Source organism: Melitaea cinxia, chromosome 21 (assembly GCF_905220565.1).
Source record: "Melitaea cinxia chromosome 21, ilMelCinx1.1, whole genome shotgun sequence".
In the NCBI taxonomy this organism is placed as follows: domain Eukaryota; kingdom Metazoa; phylum Arthropoda; class Insecta; order Lepidoptera; family Nymphalidae; genus Melitaea; species Melitaea cinxia.
Genome location: NC_059414.1, coordinates 2,473,599 through 2,497,772, shown reverse-complemented (window position 1 = coordinate 2,497,772; position 24,174 = coordinate 2,473,599). Strand labels below are relative to the sequence as shown.

The 24,174-nt window shown below is 34.7% G+C and overlaps 3 protein-coding genes and 1 non-coding gene across 4 annotated transcripts in view; 3 read left to right on the top strand and 1 right to left on the bottom strand.

Annotated features, from left to right (window-relative positions):
* LOC123664217 (dystrophin-like) overlaps positions 1-5,939 on the top strand; it is a 132,324-nt gene extending 126,385 nt beyond the window's left edge. Inside the window, exons 19-23 of the mRNA XM_045598813.1 lie at positions 1,666-1,827; positions 2,695-2,821; positions 3,323-3,451; positions 3,795-3,918; positions 5,815-5,939. Of these exons, the coding sequence (XP_045454769.1) occupies positions 1,666-1,827; positions 2,695-2,821; positions 3,323-3,451; positions 3,795-3,918; positions 5,815-5,939 (667 nt within the window). The remainder of the gene's footprint in view (positions 1-1,665; positions 1,828-2,694; positions 2,822-3,322; positions 3,452-3,794; positions 3,919-5,814) is intronic.
* A 5,716-nt stretch (positions 5,940-11,655) lies between these two features.
* On the bottom strand, positions 11,656-15,533 carry LOC123663853 (cyclin-dependent kinases regulatory subunit-like). Its single transcript, XM_045598498.1, has 2 exons — positions 15,304-15,533; positions 11,656-12,346 (listed from the first exon to the last, which is right to left on the bottom strand). Exons 1-2 carry the CDS (start codon positions 15,360-15,362, stop codon positions 12,124-12,126), a joined length of 282 nt encoding a protein of 93 aa, XP_045454454.1. The 5' UTR covers positions 15,363-15,533; the 3' UTR covers positions 11,656-12,123.
* A 1,432-nt stretch (positions 15,534-16,965) lies between these two features.
* Positions 16,966-23,833, top strand: LOC123664216. Its single transcript, XM_045598812.1, has 6 exons — positions 16,966-17,043; positions 20,269-20,770; positions 21,443-21,711; positions 22,068-22,267; positions 22,785-22,896; positions 23,643-23,833. Exons 1-6 carry the CDS (start codon positions 16,966-16,968, stop codon positions 23,757-23,759), a joined length of 1,278 nt encoding a protein of 425 aa, XP_045454768.1. The 3' UTR covers positions 23,760-23,833.
* Positions 17,523-17,684, top strand: LOC123664328. The gene has a single exon (XR_006744812.1). It is a non-coding gene; the product is annotated as a U1 spliceosomal RNA (small nuclear RNA).
* Positions 23,834-24,174: the final 341 nt, after the last annotated feature.

Genomic DNA, 24,174 nt, shown 5'->3' with positions numbered 1-24,174 from the left:
CGGCGCCGTCCCCGCAGCACGCGGCGGCGCCCGACACGCCCGACAGGTACTCTCGATATATAACGACGCGCTGGAGTCCCCGGCGCCGTCCCCGCAGCACGCGGCGGCGCCCGACACGCCCGACAGGTACTCTCGATATATAACGACGCGCTGGAGTCCCCGGCGCCGTCCCCGCAGCACGCGGCGGCGCCCGACACGCCCGACAGGTACTCTCGATATATAACGACGCGCTGGAGTCCCCGGCGCCGTCCCCGCAGCACGCGGCGGCGCCCGACACGCCCGACAGGTACTCTCGATATATAACGACGCGCTGGAGTCCCCGGCGCCGTCCCCGCAGCACGCGGCGGCGCCCGACACGCCCGACAGGTACTCTCGATATATAACGACGCGCTGGAGTCCCCGGCGCCGTCCCCGCAGCACGCGGCGGCGCCCGACACGCCCGACAGGTACTCTCGATATATAACGACGCGCTGGAGTACTCTTATACATAACCAGATCGGCAAACAAGCGTACGCCTCTCCTGATGGTAAGCGATTGCCGAAGCTAATACACGTCTGCAACACCGAAAGCATCGCAGCGCGTTGCCGACCCTGTCTCTAATTCCACCTGTAGCTCTGGTCACCTTACTCATCAACAGGCACACAACACTGCTTGAAAGCAGTATTATTTAGCTGTGATCTTCTGTAAGGTCAAGGTCGTACCCAAGTCGGGCATCTTCATATTTTTACAAAACGTTAGGCGACAAATAACAATTTAACATTTTTTTATTTTTATTTTTGTACTATTATTACAATGATACTGTGGCAACAATATCAGAAGTAGTGAGGTTAGCATCCGTAACCGAACATGGTATAGACGGTATTTATATTTTTTTTTTATAGCAAATACGGTTTTGTTGTACAACAGGTAAGAAGTAACTTGAGACCTGGACCGATGAAATTATATTTAATGTGCGGTGTGCAAAATGATCTGTCATAGTTATTTTTATATGATTTTTTTAGATTTGCACGAGATTATTAATAAGAACAAATTAAAATATTCTTGGAAGGTACAAAGAATAATAAGTGATATATGCTCAGTGCCGGATTAAGGTAACACCAGTACCTTGTATGATGATTGATATGTGTTGATGTACCTTGTACATCCAGTTACCTTAATCCGTAATGTAAGCGACTTAAATAACATAACATGTGTCATACTATGTAAGCTAAATTATATATATATATATATATATATATATATATATATTTTTTATTTACATTTTATTGTATACTAAAAATACATTATTAAACATTATTGTAAACATACTTGTGGCTACTTAAATTTTACTTTCTTTCGAAAAAAAATGTATATGTAAAATAGCTGACCCCGCAAACTTCCTTACCCCCCCCCCCCCCCCCCGTTATAACTTAGGGGGATGAAAAATAGATGTTGGCCGATTCTCAGACCTACCCGATATGCTCACAGAATTTTATTAAAATCGGTCGAGCCGTTTCGGAGCAGTTCAATGTTTAACACCATGACACGAGAATTTTATATATTAGAGATAGATTTTTAAATTAAAATAGCCTATAGAAAATCTGAACAAAAATTAAAAAATGTCTAATAATTAAAGTTCGTCAATCAGTCCTTCAAACCGAATACATTATACAATATTGTAAACAGTGATGAAGAGCACGCACTCATCGCTCAGTACTGCGCGTCCTTAAACGGAGGCTCAGAGGGCGTGGAGGGGGAAGGGGACGGAGAGGACGCGCCGCGCTCTCCCGTACACGTTGTGTCGGTCATACACCGGGAACAACGACACGAGCTCGAGGCTATGATCAGGTGAGACTCTTAATTTATATAATAATAATAATAGGAACCTCTATTTCGGTACTAACCCCCTATTATTTTAGAAACAGTATTACTTATAATTATTTGTATTTGCTCGCAAACGAAAAAAAAACTACTTCAATTACATCGACAAGTAATACAACGTAAATAGATGAAATAATAATCAAGTAAATACGCATTATTAGATTTAACTCGAAAAGTAATTGTTAGCTCTCAATTAAATTTAAATGTGACCACATGACACGCACGACATTTTGATTAAAACAAAAATCATTGAAATCAGTCCACCCAGTCAAAAGTTTAGTGACGTATACATAAAAAAATATATAGTCAAATTGAAAACATCCTCCTTTTGTGAAAGTCGGTTAAAAATCTTAAAATAATTACACTTCTACTCATAAACTGATCATCAGAGCTTAATCCACTACGCTGCTCCAATGCAGGTTAGCGGATATATTCCCTTCTATGAGCAACGATCACTGTCAGGTTTACATGATAACAATCGGGACCGACGGCTTAACGTACTCTCCGAGGCACGGCGGGAAGACCTACAATCTGTATGGTCAATACAAATGTTGGGGGATCGAACCAACAACCGCCAGTGAAACGCCCACAAACCAGTGCTGTGGCCGTTACGCCAACGCGGGTCTAGTATTTATGGGCAATGAATCAATTCATATCAGGATCCTGATTTTTCGTAGCTACTTGTGTAAAAGAAACAGTATTCTTCTCTAGATAAATATAACGCAGATCCCCAGGATGTTTGACGCGAGCTTGGGGAGGCTTATGTTCAACAGTGAAATGCGAAAGGCTGTGGTTAAGTGATTTCAATATTCTAAAAATGTATTTATTTTACAGAGAACTTGAAGAAGAGAACGCAAGCCTTCAAGCGGAGTACGAGAGGCTGAAAGCCAAACAGACTCCAGGTTCGACACCCGAAGAGCAACACGCAGTCACTGACAACAGGAACGCCCCTGTTGACCAGGTATATATAACTCAGTAACTGCAACTGTGGTCGGTAACTGACATAGGCCTCCACTAGTTCACGCTAAAAATGGCGTGAACTCATCTGTGTTACCCATATTCACCACGCTGGGCAGGCGGGTTGGTGACCGCAGGGCTGGCTTTGTCGCACCGAAGACGCTGCTGCCCGTCTTCAGCCTGTGTATTTCAAAGCCAGCAGTTGGATGGTCATCCCGCCATCGGTCGGCTTTTTAAATTCCAAGGTGGTAGTGGAACTGTGTTATCTCTTAATCGCCTGTTACGACACCCACGGGAAGGGAAGGGGTGGATATATTCTTTACTGCCGTAACCACACACCTTGGACTTAGAACTTGAAAAATCAGAACCCCTTGCTATTACTGCTTTACTGTACTAATAAGACTGGCTTTTCGATTGTCGTTAAGTTTTAGGAACCAAAAATTTATACTAATTTCTAATTTAAGGGGCTATATAAGTTGATGATTACGATTATAAAATTTTCCAGGACATGATGGCCGAAGCCCGTCTCCTGAGACAGCACAAAGGAAGACTGGAGGCTCGCATGCAGATCCTCGAGGAACACAACCGTCAGCTAGAAGCACAGTTGCAACGTTTGCGCCGATTACTTGATGAGGTAATAAATCATTACATTAAACTATTTTTCATTAATATTATACAGCCACTGAACACAGGACCAAACTGCATCACATATGAGACTTTTTGGATGTCGTTAGCCTATTACAGCAAAATACATTTTTTAAAGTAATTTTAGTATGGTCAATACAGCCTTATAAACGGAATTTACTCGTTCACAAGTTTTATATGCCTATAGTTCTTTAAATTTGTATATACAATAGTCCAATGGCAATTTACAGAATATGATTATCAAGTAAAATCTTCATCCTCTTTTGGAGAAAAAAGCCAAATACGTGACTTGTTTAGTAAAATAATATCCCCTCCATTTCTCCTCTCTACAGCCTGGCGCAACCCAAGGTTCTCCAGGCGCTCGCACAGGCACGCTGCAGACTCGCTCTGTGACCGCCTCACAACTCGCCACCGACTCGCCAGCCAAGCTGCACAACGGCCTCTACCACGAAACGAGTGAGTGTACCCACCACATTTATATTCACTGTTAAGTTAACCGTTCAAGTTACTTTATCCCTTTGAAAGGTGAAAATATGATATGCGTGGAGAATATGGAATGCTTCCTTCGAGATTAAAGTATGTTTCTGCATCTCGAAAGTTCTGAATATTTCTATTCCTATTTAAATGTCAACGTAGGTAATAAAATTATTTATGTAACTGTCCAGTATTAATATATTTGAAAGTCAGTATTGCCTTCTAGGACGTTTCGCAAAGATATATTTATTTATATTGATATCTTTATCTATGTTATCAATGTATGTCTTTCCAATTATTAAAACTGAGTATTCTTCTAGTTCAGTTCTTCAATTTTTTCTAGAACATCTTACATTTTCTAAATATATATCTGAACCAATATTTAGTCTAACTTCAAACATATTACCGTAAAGTGACGTTAAAAATCCGCCATTTGAACGTATCGTATGAACAAGATGGCGGCCGCGCGGAGCGGGAGGCGCGCGAGCTGGAGCGGCCGCCGCCGCCGCCGCACGCCGTGCACTCGCTCATGCACTGCGCAGGTAGCGGACGACGGTGGCAGTTGCTCGACTTGTGTTGCCAGGCTGATAGGATTTTTAAAAAAAAATACCTTCTTTTTGATTCACAAAAAGAGAGAGATAAAAAAATGTCTTCTTTTCATTTATTTATTGATAAAGTATTAGATATGCTTTTACATTTTCACAGTCACTATGAACACTTGATTCTACTGTATTTACCGCGGCTATTATTTTCAAAGTCCCTTAGGGGTGCCGAAATATCGGAAAATAAAAAGTATTAGTTTTTGTAATATCTAACAGTTTCACAAAGTAGCTAAATCCTGGTTTAATAAAACAAGATGAACTGAATAAATTTTAAAAAGTTAAATATAATTAAAATTAATTGAATAAGTATATTAAATAATATGATTGAGCAACTGTCATCCGGAGTGAAAATAGAAACGTCGTTGTTTTTGGTTTTCGCTTATTTTAAGATTCGTTAATGTTAATTATATCATCTTAGTATTGATAATTATGATTTGCTGGATTTCTTTATTTTCGTACTTCGTTTATTTATTAATAATTTCGATGTTTATAAATATTTCGCATGTTTTGCATGGTTTTTAACGTCTAAAAGAAGCTGTCTTCGTTACTAATTCATATGTTTTCTTTTACTGCTAACCTAATAGGACGTATCCCGTGAGGTAAAGTAATTATTTTTAAAACTTTCGGACTAATGTCGATTAAAAACTTGCGTAACAGTTGTATGTTCAAACTGAGATCATACCACTAGAACTTACTTAATATTATTGGAACGAAGTTCCTTACGGCAGGCTTGACATTTGGCTGGGCGACCGAACTGAGAAAAATGTGAGACTAAAACCGTAAGAAAAATATATAACGGAAGTGACGTAATATCAGTCACACGACTACGACATAATATGACGTTTTTAAAACTAAAATATTACTAGTAAACATTTTTTAAAATTATTTATGTAATTTTATAATATCGACAAAAATAAACACACACGTTTTTTTATTTCACTTAATACTTTGAATTATTATTATTATTATTATTATTTTTTGATTTATTTTATTTTACGGTATTTGTTATTTTCTAAAATACTAAATATCCTAAATACTTTTACGTACTTAATAAAAACCAGTCAACAAAATTAAAAAAAAACAAGAACTGGAAAATATATATAAAATTCAACATTTTTTTTTCAAATTGTGTTGCTTCTATATTATCCGAAGGAACTTCGTTCCTACCTGGTGTCCCATGACACCACATAATTTTTTTTTTTTCAAATACCTTAACGTAATAATCAAACTATTAGGTGTGAGAATAGTTCTGGCTGTATAATATATGTTAATTAAGTATTTTTGTACACAGATGACCTTGGCCGAGCTGTAGAAGAACTAGTATCAGTTATGACGGAGGATCAAAACCAGAATACCAACGCTCCTCCTCAATACACTAACGGGAAACCCGAAGACAAATAGGTTTCTACTTCGAGAATATTCGATCACCGCGCTATGTAGCTGAATCGGTCAAATGTTGCCAGTACTTAAATTGTGGTAGCAATTTGTAACCGTATTTTTTATCGCTTCGGCAACACTGTTGAAATACAAAAGATTACTTTACCGTACACACCTGTACTTCAATATTTATATGCACTATACGCATCTATTTAGTAATTTTAAAAATATATATACCGTTACGGTAACCGTTTACTAATTTTCGACTCATCACTAACAATACCTGCACGTGCTTATCTGTACAAACTATACGAGAACTAACTTCATTATCATAACACTAATACTGAACCGAGCTTCTTATTTACACTTGGCAATTAGCGGGTCACGGGAAATTAATCCTTAGGATCGGAGCCACAAGTTGATCAGTTCCTAAGCTGAACAATTGATGATAGCTACGGTTTCGTAAAGACGATATTCGTATGCAACGCTTATTGTATAGATAAGGGCATGCCATTGTTGCAGTACGTATCGTGATTGAGTCCTAACCTTATTTCTTATATTTCTACCACGTATTTTTTCATACGGTAACTCAGCACTGCTGCCGAAGCGAAGCGAATCAACGAAAAAGACAATGTAAAGAGCATTTACACTTTATAAATTTGTACCAAATTTATCAATACTTGATAAAAAAATCTTTTTATTAATTATTTAAGTACATATCTATTAGTACAATTACTACTCATATCACTTCTTGTAAATTTCCATATCATTTTTGCTGTATAAAATATTCTGACACGTGTATAAAATGTCACGAAAAAAAGAATTAAGCGCGAACGCCTCCATTATTAATCAGAATTCGATATCGATATCTTCGATCGAAATCTTTTCTAAGACAGCTTCTAAAGAGCTAAAGCTTTAAATATATCACAAAGTTAGCTTTAATATACCCTACGTTGACCTATTTAATGCAAATCGGTAAAGATTATACCGTTTGGACGAGAGGGCCTACGTTTTAGTGGAAAGTGTATCGTTATTAGATGAAGTCCCGTTTTCATCGTACATTATTATGCCATGCACAAGATGGCGGTAGTTAAAGAATTCGTTAAACGGTTTTTGCAGTAGTATTAGATGTAGCCAAATAAATATCAAGCATGTTATTTATGTGCATATTGTATGTTACATATATCGAGTTATCAAAAAATGTATCGTTAGATGAAACTATGAATAATCCAGCTTCTATTCATTAGTCATTTTCTGTTACCTATCGAGGTCTGAAATAGTAGGAACTCTTCTTAGCGAATATGAAAACATGTAACCAAACTTTTTCACTATTACAAAGGCATGACACCTTTCTTTCTAGTTGCATTGAATGTGACATTTTCTATGTCCCGTTCGTACCTTTGGATATTTTGTAATGTGTCTACTTATAAGATGATGCCTACCTTTTTAGATAAGATTATATTGGAGAGATGACTTTTATACGAATGTTAAGTAACTGTTGACGCTAACTTTACAATAAGTACTTCCAATTAACCATATCAAGTTTCGTTTAAATTTGGCCAATATTCTTTATATTGTTTGTAGATATAAATACTCCATTGTGCAATTGCGTTATTAATTGTATGCTGGATTATTATCTATGACCATATTTTTACAATTTTTTTAACTGGCAATTCGTTATAATTCCGTTTCGTTTCACGACGAGTAATCCTAGTTTTAATTTGGCTAATATAGATATTAAGAATACGAAAAGCACAATTTATTACTCAACGAATGGAAAATTATTATTAAATCAACACTAATATATTGTTAATAATTTTATTGTATTTGTTTAACGTGTAGAACGAGACTTTTTTGTGTTTTAATATTGGCAAAGTTATATAAAAATTATAATATACTATTTCTGCATTTATTTGTATATTTTACTGTGTTTATAATGTTTTAGAAGTTAAATCCAAATAAACGTTCTGCATAGTAAATTATGTTTTATTTAGTACTTTTTTATCTTTTTTAACTAGAATAATATTATTCTTTATAATTACGAGAAAAATGCGTTCTGAATATTCCTCTGTTAGATATAAAAATGGTGCTATACAACTTTTATTTCAAATGTATTTGTTAAAGACCGATGTGGTAAGAGCGCAGCGAAATCAAAACAACTTTGAGAATATAATACACACCAAAGTATTAAAATAAACAGTAAGACAAAGGAGTGACAAGTGATAAAGGAGCAAGGATACAAGGTGCCCCGGGGCCAAGCTCAGGGGGCCCCTTGGACTCAGTTAAAAACTATAAATTGAACTAATGAAAATTTCTCCCACATTCGGAATATAAATAAACCAGATGTCATGAAAGCGAATTTAATAATGGTAACTTATTTGAAAAGTTACAGAGGAATTCCCAACAAGTCTCGAAGAATTTTGTTTGAAACTTGGAGGTAACTGTTCCCAGCGTGTTTCAACTTATAATTCAAATTACTTTTTTCAATAATGTACTAGACACAATAATTACTCAGTTAAATGCACGTTTTGCAGTCAGTTTAATATTCAATTTTCCAACACAATCTTAACCGACTTCCAAAAACGAGGAGGTTCTCAATTCGACTTCGATGATTTTTGTTTTAATCGAAAGGTGGTGCGTGTCACGTAATCCCATTTAAATTTAATTACGATCTAACAAGCATTTTTCGACTTATATGTAATAATGCATATTTACTTGACTATTTTATCGTCGACCTAGATTAATTTAATATTATGTATTTTGTTATCATCATCACTGGCCTTAGTCCGTCTATTGCAGACGATTTAGACAGTGTCAGACAGACACTGTGTCGCTTAGGACACTCTTCAGGAAAACGGCCTAAGCTCTGTGCCACCCTCTCGACCTCAGGCTAAGCCCAAAGGAACGACGAGTCGATACGTGTGGAGCCAGCTCGGCTGCAGGAGTCTTTGGCATTTTAGAGCTATGCCACGAATGCTTGACGAAGACCCCATTCCGGGTTTCAAATGAAGTTTTTTTTCTCCAGGACCCTGATGATTTTGAGCCAGGTTTATCCCTCGGTCGCCTTTTACGTCCCCCACGAGAAAAAAGGGGATGGTGCTATTCTACTCGGCTGACACCACACGGCATGCCGCGTAACTCTTTACTGAGTATACCGATTTTTAATTATTCTTGTTTTGTTTGAAAACTGATACTTGTTTGTGAATTTTATTGAAATCTGATCATTACTTTTTCAGTAATCTTTGATAACGCGCATTCACTTGACTATTTTTTTTTTTCGTCTACTAAGTTGTATCACTTGTTGATGTAATTGAAGGAGTTTTGCTGTGTGGCTACGGCAGTCTAGAATTTAGCCACCCCCTCTCTTACCGTGGGAGCCGTAAGAGGCAACTAAGGGATAACAAAGTTCCACTACCACCTTGGAACTATTGAAGCCGACCGATGTCGGGATAGCCATGCTACAGCTAGCTTTTTAAATACACAAACCGGAGACGGGCAGCAGCGCCTTCGATGCGACAAAGCCAGCACTGCGATCACCATCCCGCCTGCCCAGCAAAGTGACCGTAGGCACAACCCCAATGAGTTCGCGGCAGAAGTTTCGGCCATCAGTTTCCGGCAGCCCCACTATTCCCGGCTACGGCAGCGGTCGCGGTAACGGTGAGGCGGAGGATGCTAAGAATCACCGGGTTACGGGAGGCTGCCACCCAAAACTATACCTGGCGACGTTTAATGGATGCACTCTACGGCTGGACCATCACCTCACCGAACTTGAAGTAGAATCACATTAAGTGGAGCATACTGGGGTTGTCTAAAGTCCGAAGAGGGGGTGAGGACACGATGATCCTGGACTCTGGGCACTTGTTCTACTTCCGTGAAGGTGATGGGGTTTCTCAATATGGCGTTGGTTTACTGGTACACAAGACTCTCACTAACAATAACAGTAACAGATAGATGTTTTCTTTTATTTTCATAAAATAGATTAAATTTTGTTCACTAAAATAAGTTACAATTTGTATTTCGTTTTAAAGTTTATTACGATGTCGACTGTATTACGAAAATTCTGGAATATGTCGAATTCGGACTACGTCGTATACGTAATATGGCACAAACGATTATAAATAGTTTAGTTAGGGCCCTCGTTTATATTTTGCCTCAGGGCCTTTGGTTACCTAGCTACGCCACTAGTGAGGATCAATTTTTTAATAAAGTGGCTATGTAGCGCTCACGTCCTTACGTCACGTCCATTTAATCATTGAAATAACATTTTTGATAGCACTCTAAAGACCATAGAAATAGTAGATAAATGTTAACCCTTAACCCAGCGTGACAGCAAAAGTATAATTTTAGAATTGGGAATAGAAACACGAGACGAGAGAGTAGATAAGCTAGTCGAGGTGAGCGGATATGTGGTCATTGCTGTACTATAGCTAAACTAAATTTGTTTATCTCTACCCTGTACTTAACCTCAATAATGAGTAAACTTACACCTAGAAAGTAGTCTTGTGTAGTTCGCGAACGAACTAGTTCTTAAGAGCGCTCCTAAATGCGAACTACGCGAACTAGTTCCCAAATGCGTCGCTCCTTAGTTCGTTAGTTCGTCATATGTATGAGCGAGAGCGCGTCACCGCTTGGTACTGATTGAGTTTAAGAGTGCTCCTTAGATACGAATAATACGAACTATATACTGATTACTGATTGATAAAAGTATAATTAATTATAAGTACAAAGAATAGCTTTATTACTCGATCTCATTCAAACCATCGTTATTTTTTATGTATAACTAATAATTTTTAGTTAACAAATTAAAGTTGAGTTTTTTTTTTTTAATATTTATAATATCGGCAATATTGAAGTGTGAGTGCTATGTAAAACCAATCAATAAAAGATTTTGTGTTGATTATTTTGATATACCTATATATCACACAATCACTTATAAGAACAAGAACGCGTGAATGAAGTCACAATGTGAGCGAAAGATCTGCCACTTTCTAGTTCGAGACGGGAGCTGACGAACTAAAAGAGCGAACTAGTTCGCGAAGGAGAGGCGAACTAGAAAGAGCGCTCCCGGTCGCGAACTACTTTGCGCAAGACTACTAGAAAGAATAACACAACCGTTAAATTCAGCCCCGGAAAAAAAATGTCGGTCGAAAATCGATTTCATAGTCGATTTTCTATTCGAATAGACATCCACATTGCACACCATATTGTGGTTGATTAGTGTTTGTTAATTTAGGTACATAGTTTTGAATGTTACTACACTTACAATGTAGTTTTGTATGTTACTAAATGGTTTAGCTTACGGTTAAACCGTATGCCAAGATTAATATTATATAAATAACTGCTGTGCCCTGCGGTTTCACCCGTTTACTTGAAGAGAAAACATATTATATAGTAAATATAAAACGATAAGAACCTTCAGTAAAATTATTGAAAACTTTAGAAAAAAAATCGGCTAGATTCGGTCCAACCGGTCTCGAGTTTTTTACTAGCTGTAATGATGATGACGATGATACGATATATTACATAGCATAGGAGTATTTGACAGCCCCTCAATAGGATATGAGTCACATGTATAGGAATACATACAAGAGACATTGATATACTAAATCCTAGATGTTACAAACTGAAAGCAAATAACTGAAAAACAAATAAAAACAACTCATAAAAGAAACGTAATAATTTTTATTTGGTTAACAATATGTTAGGCACGTTTATATTGTTTTAAAATAAATCGATAGCATTTTAAATATAATTTGTATTTATACATCATGTATGCACTTATTAATTACGATTACCATACATCAGTCTAAGGCCACTTGCTTACATCGTTTTAAGCGCCTACAATCAATAACAAGTATTCTACAAATTATCACAACTCTAGCACTTTTATTATCACGGTTATTACATAAGTTACAATACATATAATAATTACATAAAGTAACATTAACATAACAGTTGATTATTTATTTAATACTTGTGATGCAATTCATCTTAAAACCCAACTTAAACGAAAACTGTTAAATTGGAAGAAATTTTAATGTATGTTAATTACGTTGCATGCTTTTGCATTTATTACAAGTTTTTTCCATTTAGATCATTTAACAATATTTTTTTTAATAACAATATTTTTTTTAACACTGGTTGAAGATACTCGGCTAGTAATATAATAAATGTGTGGCCACATTATCTAAAATTAATATTAGAAATATCAAACTTTTACAGTAGAGGAAGTACTTGCATCTAGGCCATTAACTGGAGCAGGAATGTCACTCCTAGGTCGTCTAAATAATAGGACGTGGGGTTCAGGATTATGCACCATGAAATGCAGCCAACCAGGGCTCTGCTGGACACCTAGGTTTCTCCATTCCGTTTCAGTCATGAGATGAGATTTTGGTACTAGTCTTGCTATATCCGGTGGAAGAATGACGTGCCTGAAAAGATGAAATGATGAAAATTAAATTAGATTCATATTGCAGTTAGAGGCATATTTTTTAAAATGATTGATGATTAATTCAGCCTGTTACATCTCAATTCTCGTCATGTGGTTCTTTTACCATATATGAGAAAGAAATGATTAACTGAAAATTATTGTAAAACAGGACCAGAATATCAGATTGTACTTCCAATACTTATTACATTTTTTTTAACACAATTAGATCGCCAAACAAGCATTAGGCTCACCTGATGGTAAGCGATTACCGTAGCTTATACACACTTGCAACACCAGAAGCATCGCAACCCTGTTGCTGATTCTACACCCAATCCCCGTCTCCCCCAAGGAGCTCTGGTCATCTTTTTCACCACAAGCACACAGTACTATTTGAAAGCAGTATTATTTAACTGTGATCTTCTGGAAGGTCGAAGTACTCCCCCAGTAGGGCTGCTCAAAATTTTGAGCAGGATATGCGCCCCAGGATGTTGTGCCCTACCTCAGTTATGCTGTGCATGTATATGAGCACGTGTCACAATGTAAGAGTCTCACCAGTACGACGTAGTGTCATGTCATCAAGATTAGTACGCACAGGACTGTCTTGAATATTGTGGGGAAATATTGAAAATTTAAAAATGTCGTATTTTCGATGTTTTTAAATTTTAATTTTTATATAAGAATAAATTCTTCAAATATGTACAGAGCCACGTTGGCGCAACGGTTACAGCCATGGATTTTACCTGTTGCGCTAGCGGTTGTGGGTTCGATCCCCACACATGACAAACATTTGTATTGGCCATACAGGTGTTTGCTGTGGTCTGGGTGTTTGTGCAGTCCTTGTGTGTCACCATGCCTCGGAGAGCACGTTAAGCCGTCGGTCCCGGTTTTTATCATGTACACCTGGTAGCGATCGTTACTCATAGTAGAGAATATATCCGCCAACCTGCATTGGAGCAGCATGGTAGATTGAGCTCTGATCCTTCTCCTACATGGGGAAAGAGGCATAGGCCTAGAAATGGGATATTACAGGCTGAAACATACAGAGCCAAATTTATATTAGGAACTAATTTTGTCAGATTACCTTAAATTATTGTAATTATTTAGAACTGTAAGTAAAATATAAAGAACAATTATTTCAAAAGAGCTCTCACTACACTACTGTCTAAGCACATGAAACTGTTACATCCAGGCTCACAAGAATCTCTTTGGCCTATACAGATATTCATTGTTACGCTAAGATTAAATAAAGCCTCGATTATAAATCAACTACACTGACCTACACAAGTAAATACATTAAAGCTACAGACGGTCATTTGTTCTTAATGCAAGCAACACACATTGCCGGGGCGAGGTGGCGAATGCTAGCGCGACCCCATCTCGCCCCTCCCAGGCAGACGACTGCACGTGGTGGTTTTTTAGTCAGTAGGAGTCTGACATGACCCTCTGGCGCCCCCGTGCTGGAGGGTATCCATGATGGATTCTCCCCAAGTAAAAAAAAGGCAACACAGATTGATGTTAGTTTTAGATGACTGTTGACTGATATAATCGCCATTGGGGTTGTAATAGAACCCTCTTAGCTGAAAGCTGAGTCAATGCGAACTGTGCCAATGGACTAGTCATAAAATATCATCAATTATAATCTATAAAATAAAAAAATTGGAGTGTCTGTTTGTAATATTAAAATAACCGCTTTTTACTAAATGCATTAGGATGTATACACGGTACATATACAAAAATAACAATTTTTACAATTTTTGTCTGTCTGTCTGTCTGTCTGCCTGTTTGTTCTGTTAAATCTCTGAAACGGCTGGAGCGATTTTGACGGGACTTTTCCTGCCAGATAGCTGATATAGTAAGGATTACTCCTTACGTTTCGTATAAGTATGCTAAGTAGCCTAAATAGGCTACTTTTATTTTAGAAATTTATTTATTTTTTAACTCTGCAAACAGAACAATAACTTTTTTGTTAAAATCCACCCGGATGAAATTGTGGGCACAGCTAGTAGTATATACAATAAAAATATGTTGGTGCAGTGTTTACAGCAATCTCGTTGCAGATCAAGTGTGATGCAAAAAAATAAATACTTGTCTGGGTTTGTGTTAGGTGTTTTCAGACCCTTGAGAAAAAACAAAACGTGTGCTTTAAGTTCACCTGCCTGCCCGGCTTGCACTGTCTCTTGGACTCTTAAATATATGAAACGTAACTGTCTATGCGAAAAAGACAATGTGTACTTGCAACTCCCTCTCTTGCTCTATTCGCCTCACCCGATCAAACTTTACATAACACTCTTGTTACGCATTCGCCAGTTCACTCCCCAAGTCAAGCATGCTTAAAGAAGTTTTACTTCAGTAAAGAATTTAAAAGTGCACCTACATTACTGTGATATTGTAGCTGGGTTTATGAAAAAACCTTTTTCAGTTTATGTGTATATCCTTAGACTATATCTAAGGATATACACATAAATGAATGAAAAATAATCGTCTCGAGATTAGCGTGAAAATAAATCGACTTTTCAGCTTTATAATATTAGTATAGATATAAAAGGTTTGATTAATTTATGAAAAAATGTTATAATTATGACCAAAAGACAACCAAAATCTCGTTCTGACTTATAGAACTTTATCGATACTCTAAAATTATATTTTACGTTTAAAATTAATTTTAAACTTTAATATATTGATTATATATCGACAAAATCAGTAAGTTATGTTATTGCATGACACTAGCAAAAAATTACACAACAATCATACGCGCAAACAACATAAAATAAAATTTCGTCATGTTCCAATATGTTAAATTGTTGTAACCAATTAAATTAGTCATGCTTATTGCGCATACATAAAATATTTACTTCTAGAATAAACAATGTAACTTATGGTTTTCTTGAAAAACACAATTATTTAATTAATGCGTATTTAAAAATAATTCAGTAATTTTTAATTATGAAAATTACTTACCTATATTCGTAAACGTCATCGTTATATCTTTCTGAATACTGTATCTGGTCCACTGGCATTTTTTTAAATAAAGTTATTGGAACTTAACACCCGTTTTATTTACAAACCAAACAAAACTTAGGTTTGAGAGCAAATTAAAATTGTTTCATAAGGAAAAAAAATGCGTTTTTCTTCTACCTAATAGTATGATCGATTTTCATTCCAGCTGTTTAAACTGTCAAAATAATCAAAACATTGGCGCTCAAAATTTTGTTACAATACTAAAAAAATAAAAAGTAATAAACAGGAATTAATATACAATTATAAAATTTATTTAGCCATGCGATTTAATATTTATTTTATTTTATTTCTCACAGATCATAATAAATTATCAAAAATTTAAAACATAAATTGCTAACTGAAAAACAAATGACACATACGTTTCATTTCATGTAATATACATATGTATTTCATTAGAAAAAAGTAATTTTTAAAAACTCTTTTATAAAATGGATTAATTTAATGTTGTAAAAAGTGCGTAGTTAAGTTTATTAATATTTATTAAAAACATTTTAATCGTTCAAAAACCGAGTCTTTTTTTTAACAAAAATTCCGGTATCCTTGAATTTCAGCTTGAATTCAGCATTTTCAAAATATTTCGTTAAGTAAAATTTCACTAGTTATATTTATATTTATCGATATAAATGCGGAAATACTCTTACGCAAACAAAGATAAACTAACGACGCGGCAACTAGAACATTATTCAATCTAAGTGACCCCACTGCAGCAACAATTCAATAATGAGCCCCTGATGCATGCAAACACCACATTTACCACTTGAAAGAGGAAACTACATATCCTTTTTATTTTGTTAATTTATATAATAACTGCAGTTATTATGTACTGTTTGCTATACAATATTAAATAAAATTTGTTGATAACAAAATCGTTTCAAGCAGTGAAAATGAGAAAAAAAAATTTTAGTCGTAGGCATATATAGAAAAACTTAAGAAATCTGTCATGGTTCAATTTTCATTTTTTTTAACTGCTTAAAGGTGTCAGCCTTTTCCTGAAGAGTGTTCCGCCCTCCACCTGAAAAATTATTCTAGACCCGTTCATGATATCAGTACCATAGATGTAAAGTGAAGATAAAAAGTAGTGATTGACTCCCTCAATTAAGAATAAATGCTTCTAAGATAGGTGGAGTACAGCACTAATAATAATATATTGATATTGAATAATTGATATCAAAACGGAATATTCACATTTGATGTTACCATTTTTATGATTTTATGTTTATAATAAAAGTAATTTAGAATAAATAACATGGAGGTTTTTAAATTATTTCTACCAAATTATGATAAACTAGCAAAAAAAAAATCTAACAAATTATAAGAAACTTCAAATACTAAACTCAATTTATGAATAGGAAAATTTCAATATTCTATCATAACTGATTTTATTATTGATTCATCCATACAATATGCAAAATACAAGTACATATATGGCTTAAGATTCATAGTCTTCAGTTCTCTTAAATTATTGTCACAGTATAGTTAGGTCCCATTACTAATAAACAATGATTGCAATATATGCCGGTAGTGTCGCGATCTGCTTCCACCTCCAGGCAATTCAGTTGACATCCTTAATCTAGACCCACCAGGACTAACATCAAGACTAACATGTCATACATTACTCTAGAATTTCTCCAGGATCTTCTTAAGGATGAATATCCCGATGTTACTATTCAGGATTTTGAGGTGAGTTTTTTGATTTATAAATACTAAGATATTATTTTGTTTTAAAAATAAACTGAATATTTTTTTAAGAAATAATAATAATGATTTAAATTGTAACATTTTTTTTATCAAATAATGCTGCATATTTTAATTATTGTTAAACATATTAATTTTTTCGTTAATGTGTACTATAGGTAATACTTTTGCATTCGAATTGTACACTATAAATTAAAGTAATATAATATATTTTGGATTAATAAATAGAATTATTATAGAAAGTCTTATATTTTTATAATAAAATATTTTAAAGATTTTTATCCTATTACAATAATTAGTAAAAGTTGTATGTTCAGAACGTTCCGTTTCACGTAATTCATTTTGTATATAAAAGTTTCTAGGGAAAAAACTAGATGTCGCTGTTTAACAAAGAGCGATTTCTGAATCACGCTGGCCAAGTTTTTCCTCGTTTTATGACATCCTCGGGATATCGGAGTGTAGTCATACTTACCTGGCGTAGGGGATACCGTGATCATGAAGGCGGTTCCCCCAGAGCGAGGCCTTTCCATTGCACTGCGGTGAGGTTGACCTCTGCGATTATCCCTAATGCGGATAACTCGGACGCGTAATTTTTGGTAGTGGGGACTGCGTACGCGCTGTCCCCCCCTCTAAAACTTATAAAACTAGACATTTAAATACAAGGTGGTAAATTTATTTAATAAGGAATAATATAATATGAAAGAACTACAATGAAACAATGATCGGTAAGTTGTTATCCATAAAAACTCATTCAAGTTTTATCGGACATTAGTGTTCTCGACATTATCAGTAGGTTCACATTGTAAATACATGTTCAACGTTATTCTTTAAATTGGTATAACTTTTTTATTTTTGAACCGATTGACATGAATAATACACTAAATATTAAGTGAAGCTTACCAGAATAAAAACCATAATAAATCGGATAAGACGATTCTTAGATTACCGTGCACAAACGCTCAAAAAATTCTAACAATCGTTTTTTTTGGGTACTATTTGAGTTGATAAAGGTGCCAATAATATTTTTTCTCATATAGGTATCTTCCATGTACAGGCAGCGATCCGTTTCATTTTTATTATATGTATTGGTAATAAATCTTTACAACCAATAAATGCTAATAAAGTTTACAACGAAACTTATTACTATTGGCCTCGGCATTGAGCACAGCTTGTATTGACCTAATGAACACCTATAAAGTATACTAAAGTAAACTGAGGTAGAGTAATAAAAATATAATATTAAAATAAATAAAATGATAATAACATAATATACACAATTCTCGTTTTGTATGTGTGTGTATGTAATTGGAACGAAGTTCCTTACGGCAGGCTTGACATTTGGCTTGGGCGACCGAACTGAAAAAAATGTGATACTAAAACCGTAAGAAAAATATATAACGGAAGTGACGTAATATCAGTCACACGACTGTATAATATGACGTTTGTAAAACTAAAATATTACTATTAAACTTTTTTTCAAATTGTTCATGTAATTTTATACTGTCGACAAAAATGAATAAAGACACACGTTTTTTATTTCACTTAGTAGTTTGAATTATTGTTATTATTATTATTTTGTTTGATTTATTTTATTTTACGGTATTTGTATGGTATGTCATTAATTGAAAACCAATCAACAAAATTAAAAAAAAATCAAGAACTAGAAAATATATATAAAATTCACCTGGTGTCCCATGACACCACATAAATTTTGTGACACTAATCTATACTAATATTATAAAGCTGAAGAGTTTAACACTTTTTTTATATATATAGTAAATTAACTGTGTCTATGGAATCTAGTCCCAAAATACAATGTAGAAGTTCTTGTTTCAACTTTTGAGTAGAGAGATTTTGCATTTTTTATTTATTATGTATGCGGATATATAGATGCGGTAAAAAGGTAATACTGATGACGTCTTGCAAAGGTTGTATGCAAAGGTGAAACTGAGATTCGGTATACTCGCTGATTCAATCTATGCATATCATCAGCAAGTCTATACATAGCCATAACACGTCTTAGTCTAACAGTTGTCTAAGTCTCAACAACTCGCAGTCCATATAAAGTAAGTCCGTACCCAATATATACCCAAAGGATTTACCAAGCATGACATTATGTACTTATTTCTTACTTATCTCTGAGCTCTCTCGACTCCAATTATAGTGGTTTTGGGGTCGCCACAACTAACTGTATAACAGTATAGGTACAATAAATTATTAGCGATTAACAAAGACAAGGCTCTTTATACTTGTAACATAAGATTTTCTGGAGCTGAGTGTCTAAGGGACTTGAACACATTGGGTAATTTTGCGAATTCCCAGTGCTACATTAGTTATGTGCTATTTATAGGAAAAATTTCCATCAATTGTAACACCCAAATATTTTATATATATATTAATATTATCCACTGAGTATATTTTTATTGACATTGTCAATTTTAATTATTGTATTTTGATAAGATTGTATATTTCTAATTCTACATTTATCATTATTTTCTTCATTTGTCATACCTGTGTTTTTGCATTTTTATTTTTATTTTGATTGGCTTACTTGTGTCTGGAGCAACGCTCTGTAAACTTCTATGTATGAAATAAATAAATAAAAATTGGTTGTGACTTGACAACACATATGTAATTTTAAACATGATGCTCAAAAGCCAATTTGCTATATTTGAAAATCCTTTCTTTGCCACTTTGTAAGTTTCTTCAAAGATTCATGTCATTCCTTGAAAGATTATCGCTTTATCATCAGCATAGCGTATAATATCTTGTTCTTGTATTGTTTCAATTATGTCGATTATGTAATCGAGGAGTGTAAGGGCTTACTTGTGTCACACCGAATTCAATTGATAGTTTTTTGCTAACAGCCTCACCTACACCTAGGCATTGATTCCGCGATTTTATGAGTAAATTAAAACTTCCAAATGTTAAATAACATTGGCAGGTCCGGATCTAGGAGGAGAAAATGCAGGGTCACCATAACAATATAAATGACAAAAAAATTTGCAAGATTACAGAGATAAAAATTTTTTTAAGATTTATTAGGTGTATGTGTGTACATTTTACCATAATATGCAGATTTAAAATAAAAACTATATGAATTATGATATTATATATTATATTATGATATTATTTTTTATTAACTTGTAGAACGCATATAATAATATCCTTAGGACATTTATACAAATACTACATTTAGCTAATTTCTAGGGTGCACCGGGTTCAAAGCGAGGGGACAACTATACTTCAATGGTTTACCGAGTAACTTTGAAGGGATCACGCAAACACATCGATCAAGACGGGACGACCGAGGTCATCGAACCCTGGGAAGGGTCTATAGTATATAAATGCTTACCAGAGAGCATTTTACGTCGAGAAGCGTTTAAAAGCGACGAATTGTTTTGCAACGAAGTCGCCTTCTACAATAAGATATGGCCAGCTCTATCCAAATTTCAGAGTCAATGGGAAAGAGTTACTCATCCATTCAAATCTATACCAAAATGCTATCTGGCGCAAAACGATTTAGTTATACTCAGGGATTTAAAGGAATCGGGGTTTGTGATGCCGGATAGGACGCAGGGCTTGAGTATTGAACAGTGCTATTTTGTTTTGAAGCATTTGTCGCATTTTCATGCTCTTTCATTGGCCATGAAGTATTATGATCCTGAGGGGTTTTATGAACTACTGAATATACAGGACGGGATTTCTGAAGGTACTTATTTGTTTAGTTTTTATTTTAGGATATTAAGACTAAGCTCGCCACGAAATAGTCGTGGCAAGAAGGTAATGACTTACAATAATTGTGTTTGCAGACAAACGAAGAAAAACCGACTTCAATTATATCGACAAGTAATACAACGTAGGTAGACGAAAAAATTGTCAAGTAAATACGCATTATCTAAGATTACTCCAAAAGTTGTAATGAGATCTCAATGAAATTTAAATGTGACCACATGATAAACATCGGCTTTCCATTAAATTAAAAATCATTAAAATCGGTACACCCAGTAAAAAGTTATGTGGATTTCTGGGATCCCATCATTAGATCCTGGTTTCCTTTTCATGGTACCAATCTAGGGATATCTCTTTTCCAACAAAAAAATAATTATTAAAATCGGTTCATAAACGACGGAGTATTTAGTAGTTTAAAAATATATATATATATATATATATATATATATATACGGTCGAATTGAGTAACTCCTCCTTTTTTTGAAGTCGGTTAAAAAACTAAACGCCCCGTAACTCATTAGCCCTAATAAGACAAAATTATGTGATGGTAGTGTAGAAACATACACAACACAATAATACCGGTGTTAGGGTATAGAAGTTTTTAAACTCTTTCTTTAAACATAAATAATTCCTTTTGCTTTTTGTATTTTAGTATTTTTCCTCGCTGAAAACGAAAATTATTATAGAAGCTACTATAGCGAAGCGACTCGTAACGCGATAGCTATGGTAGAGGAAGAATTAAAAGAATCAAGTGACAAAGAGAAGTATTTAGATCCGTTTAGAAGGTTCTGCAGTGAGGACACGTTCTTCCAAACCATGGTGGACATGGTGGCTCCGAGGGAACCATTGGCGGTCATTTGTCATGGCGACTGTTGGACAAACAATATGCTGTTTAAATTTGTAAATGGTGATATCGCAGAGGTCAGAAAATTATGTTTATTTCGGTAATGTATTTTGAATAAATTGCTTGATTGGTTGCTCGGTTGATTGTTCAATCGTTTGCTCGATCGGTTGCACAATAGGTAGATTGTTCGAGTTGTTGCAAAACTAGTTGCTCGACTAGACACTAAACTTATTGCACTTTAGATAAAGTATATTTAGAACACACGTACCTAATACTTACATTTTAATTTTTAAAAAAATATTTTTTGTTTGATCTTAAATGACTCCTCATAAACTTAGGTTCTATGTTTTATATATGATATGATATGATGAAAATGTACTTCTTTTTTATCAATTTGTAGTTTTATATAATAAAAGGTTTGTTCAAATTCCAGATGTACATTGTAGATTTCCAGCTGGCTCGATACGCATCTCCAGCTCTTGACCTGGTGTTCCTTATATACCTGTGCTTGGAGCGCGAACAACGCGCGGAACACACACAAGCATTGCTCGAGTATTACACAGATGAACTACATGCGAGGTTGCTTGAGATGAGTGATGGAAATATTATGGACAGAGACACGCTCTATGATATGTGAGATTCCTGATCTGTTCTTATCCTTTTTTCTATTAATGTTATAAGCTAGAACGCTTACGAGGTTACGAAAGTACAGACTTTGATTAACGTCACTTTTAATTGTTTAAGCAGATTAGACATACTGCAATTCAGAAACAGAGTTAATATGACTTGGTAATTTTTATAGCCATTTTACATTTTTATAAAACCTACTTACCAATGGAAGTAACTTTTATTTAAGTGATGAATATATGATTCAAATTTCGATACAAACTGCTGTATCCTTACAAATTTATCCATCCAATTTTGGTTTCTCAATCACAAATTAATTTTTCATTGCATTACAATACATTTAAATTAAATTTCACATTTCTTCGAAAGCACTTTTGCTAATTCTTTAAGCTGTTTACCATTCTCTCTCTCTCTGTTTGGATCCAAAGAACTACCGCGACGTGGTTTGATAACGATGCAAAACTATGAGTTTTTGGCATGCTAAAAAAATGTCAAAATTTAAACACTATTTTTCCATCGTTAGGTTACAAGAGGAGTTCAAAAGGAGCAGTCGCTTTGGTCTCGGTATCGCATTGGACATGTACCCCATTATGACGTGTGACAGTAACGAAGCACCCAATCTCTATCAAGAAAAGGTAAACGACTGAAAATATATTCCTATACTTTATTTACAGAAGTGTACCTGGCATTTAAAATTCTTTCTGTAGAAAGGATATTCGATAAGCTATTTTTCAACTTTTAAATCTAAAAACGGACGTTTCAATCTGGAAAATAGAGTCACAGACACTAAAGCATTATCAGTATTAGAAGAGACGCTAGAACGTTATTCATTAAGTAGGTAGTGTAGGAAATAGGAGAAATATTACGATAAGAAAGATATAATATGTACTATTTTAATAAATCTCAACAATGGTTTGCAAGATTTTAGTTTGTTTGAATTATTGATTTATATTTTTTTATATTATTTCTATTTTAGTATTTAAAATTATAAACTTTTACTTAACAAATATTAGAAGTAAATTATCAGCAGATTTTTAGTGGCATAGCGAGGGGCGGGGGCGGGGTCATCATGACCCGGGCGCTACTCACAAATGGGCGCCAAATAGTCCGCAAAACAAAAACTTTCTGCACATATTATAAACGTCATTGCAAAAATGCTAAAAAAAAAAACTAAACTGCTACGTCACTGCAATTTGTTTTAATTTTTGTTTGGTATCTTACAAGTATTATTTGAAGGCAACACTGACTCAAAATGTTGCCTCTATTTAAAAATAACTGGTAACTTGGTAACTTGAAATAGTAAGAAATGATTCTTTTTAATAATAATAATAAAGACGTTTATTCACCAAGCATAAAAAAAAAAACATTATATTTTATACAGGAGAAAGAAGCAGCGCCCGCTCATGAGTGTTGCAAGCCAGTTTGGACATCCAACGCTGATTGTAAAAAGAAAATGACCGACTTAGTTATCGAACTCGTCGACGAGGGATTAATATAAGTTATCGAATGAATGTTATTATGTATTTATGTTCTAATGTTTATTAGTGAAATTCAATAAACTTCTGTGAAATAGGAATCGATTTTTTAATTTGTAAATTCTTGATATATTTTTTTTATTTGTGTCGTTTATTTTGACAACCAATAGCTTTTGAGAAATAGACAGAGCAACTCCTCTGATATGACAGGTGTCCATGGGCAATGGTAACCTCTTAACATAAGATGGAACTGCGTTTTCGTTTGCACCAATTTTTATAAATATTCTAATATATATAAAATTCTCGTGTCACAATGTTAGTTAAAATACTCTTCCGAAAATGGCTGGACTGATTTTTATGAAATTTTGTGTGCATATCGGGTAGGTCTGAGAATCGGCCAACATCTATTTTCCATACTCCTATATTATAAGGAAGGGG

Coding starts and splice junctions, on each gene's coding strand:
- LOC123663853 (XM_045598498.1), bottom strand. CDS start 15,362: ATGCCAGTGGACCAGATACAGTATTCAGAAAGATATAACGATGACGTT. Junction 12,347..15,303: donor GATGACGTTTACGAATATAG/GTAAGTAATTTT, acceptor TCATCTTTTCAG/GCACGTCATTCTTCCACCGG.
- LOC123664216 (XM_045598812.1), top strand. CDS start 16,966: ATGTCATACATTACTCTAGAATTTCTCCAGGATCTTCTTAAGGATGAA. Junction 21,712..22,067: donor TAAATGGTGATATCGCAGAG/GTCAGAAAATTA, acceptor TTCAAATTCCAG/ATGTACATTGTAGATTTCCA. Junction 22,268..22,784: donor AGAGACACGCTCTATGATAT/GTGAGATTCCTG, acceptor TTCCATCGTTAG/GTTACAAGAGGAGTTCAAAA.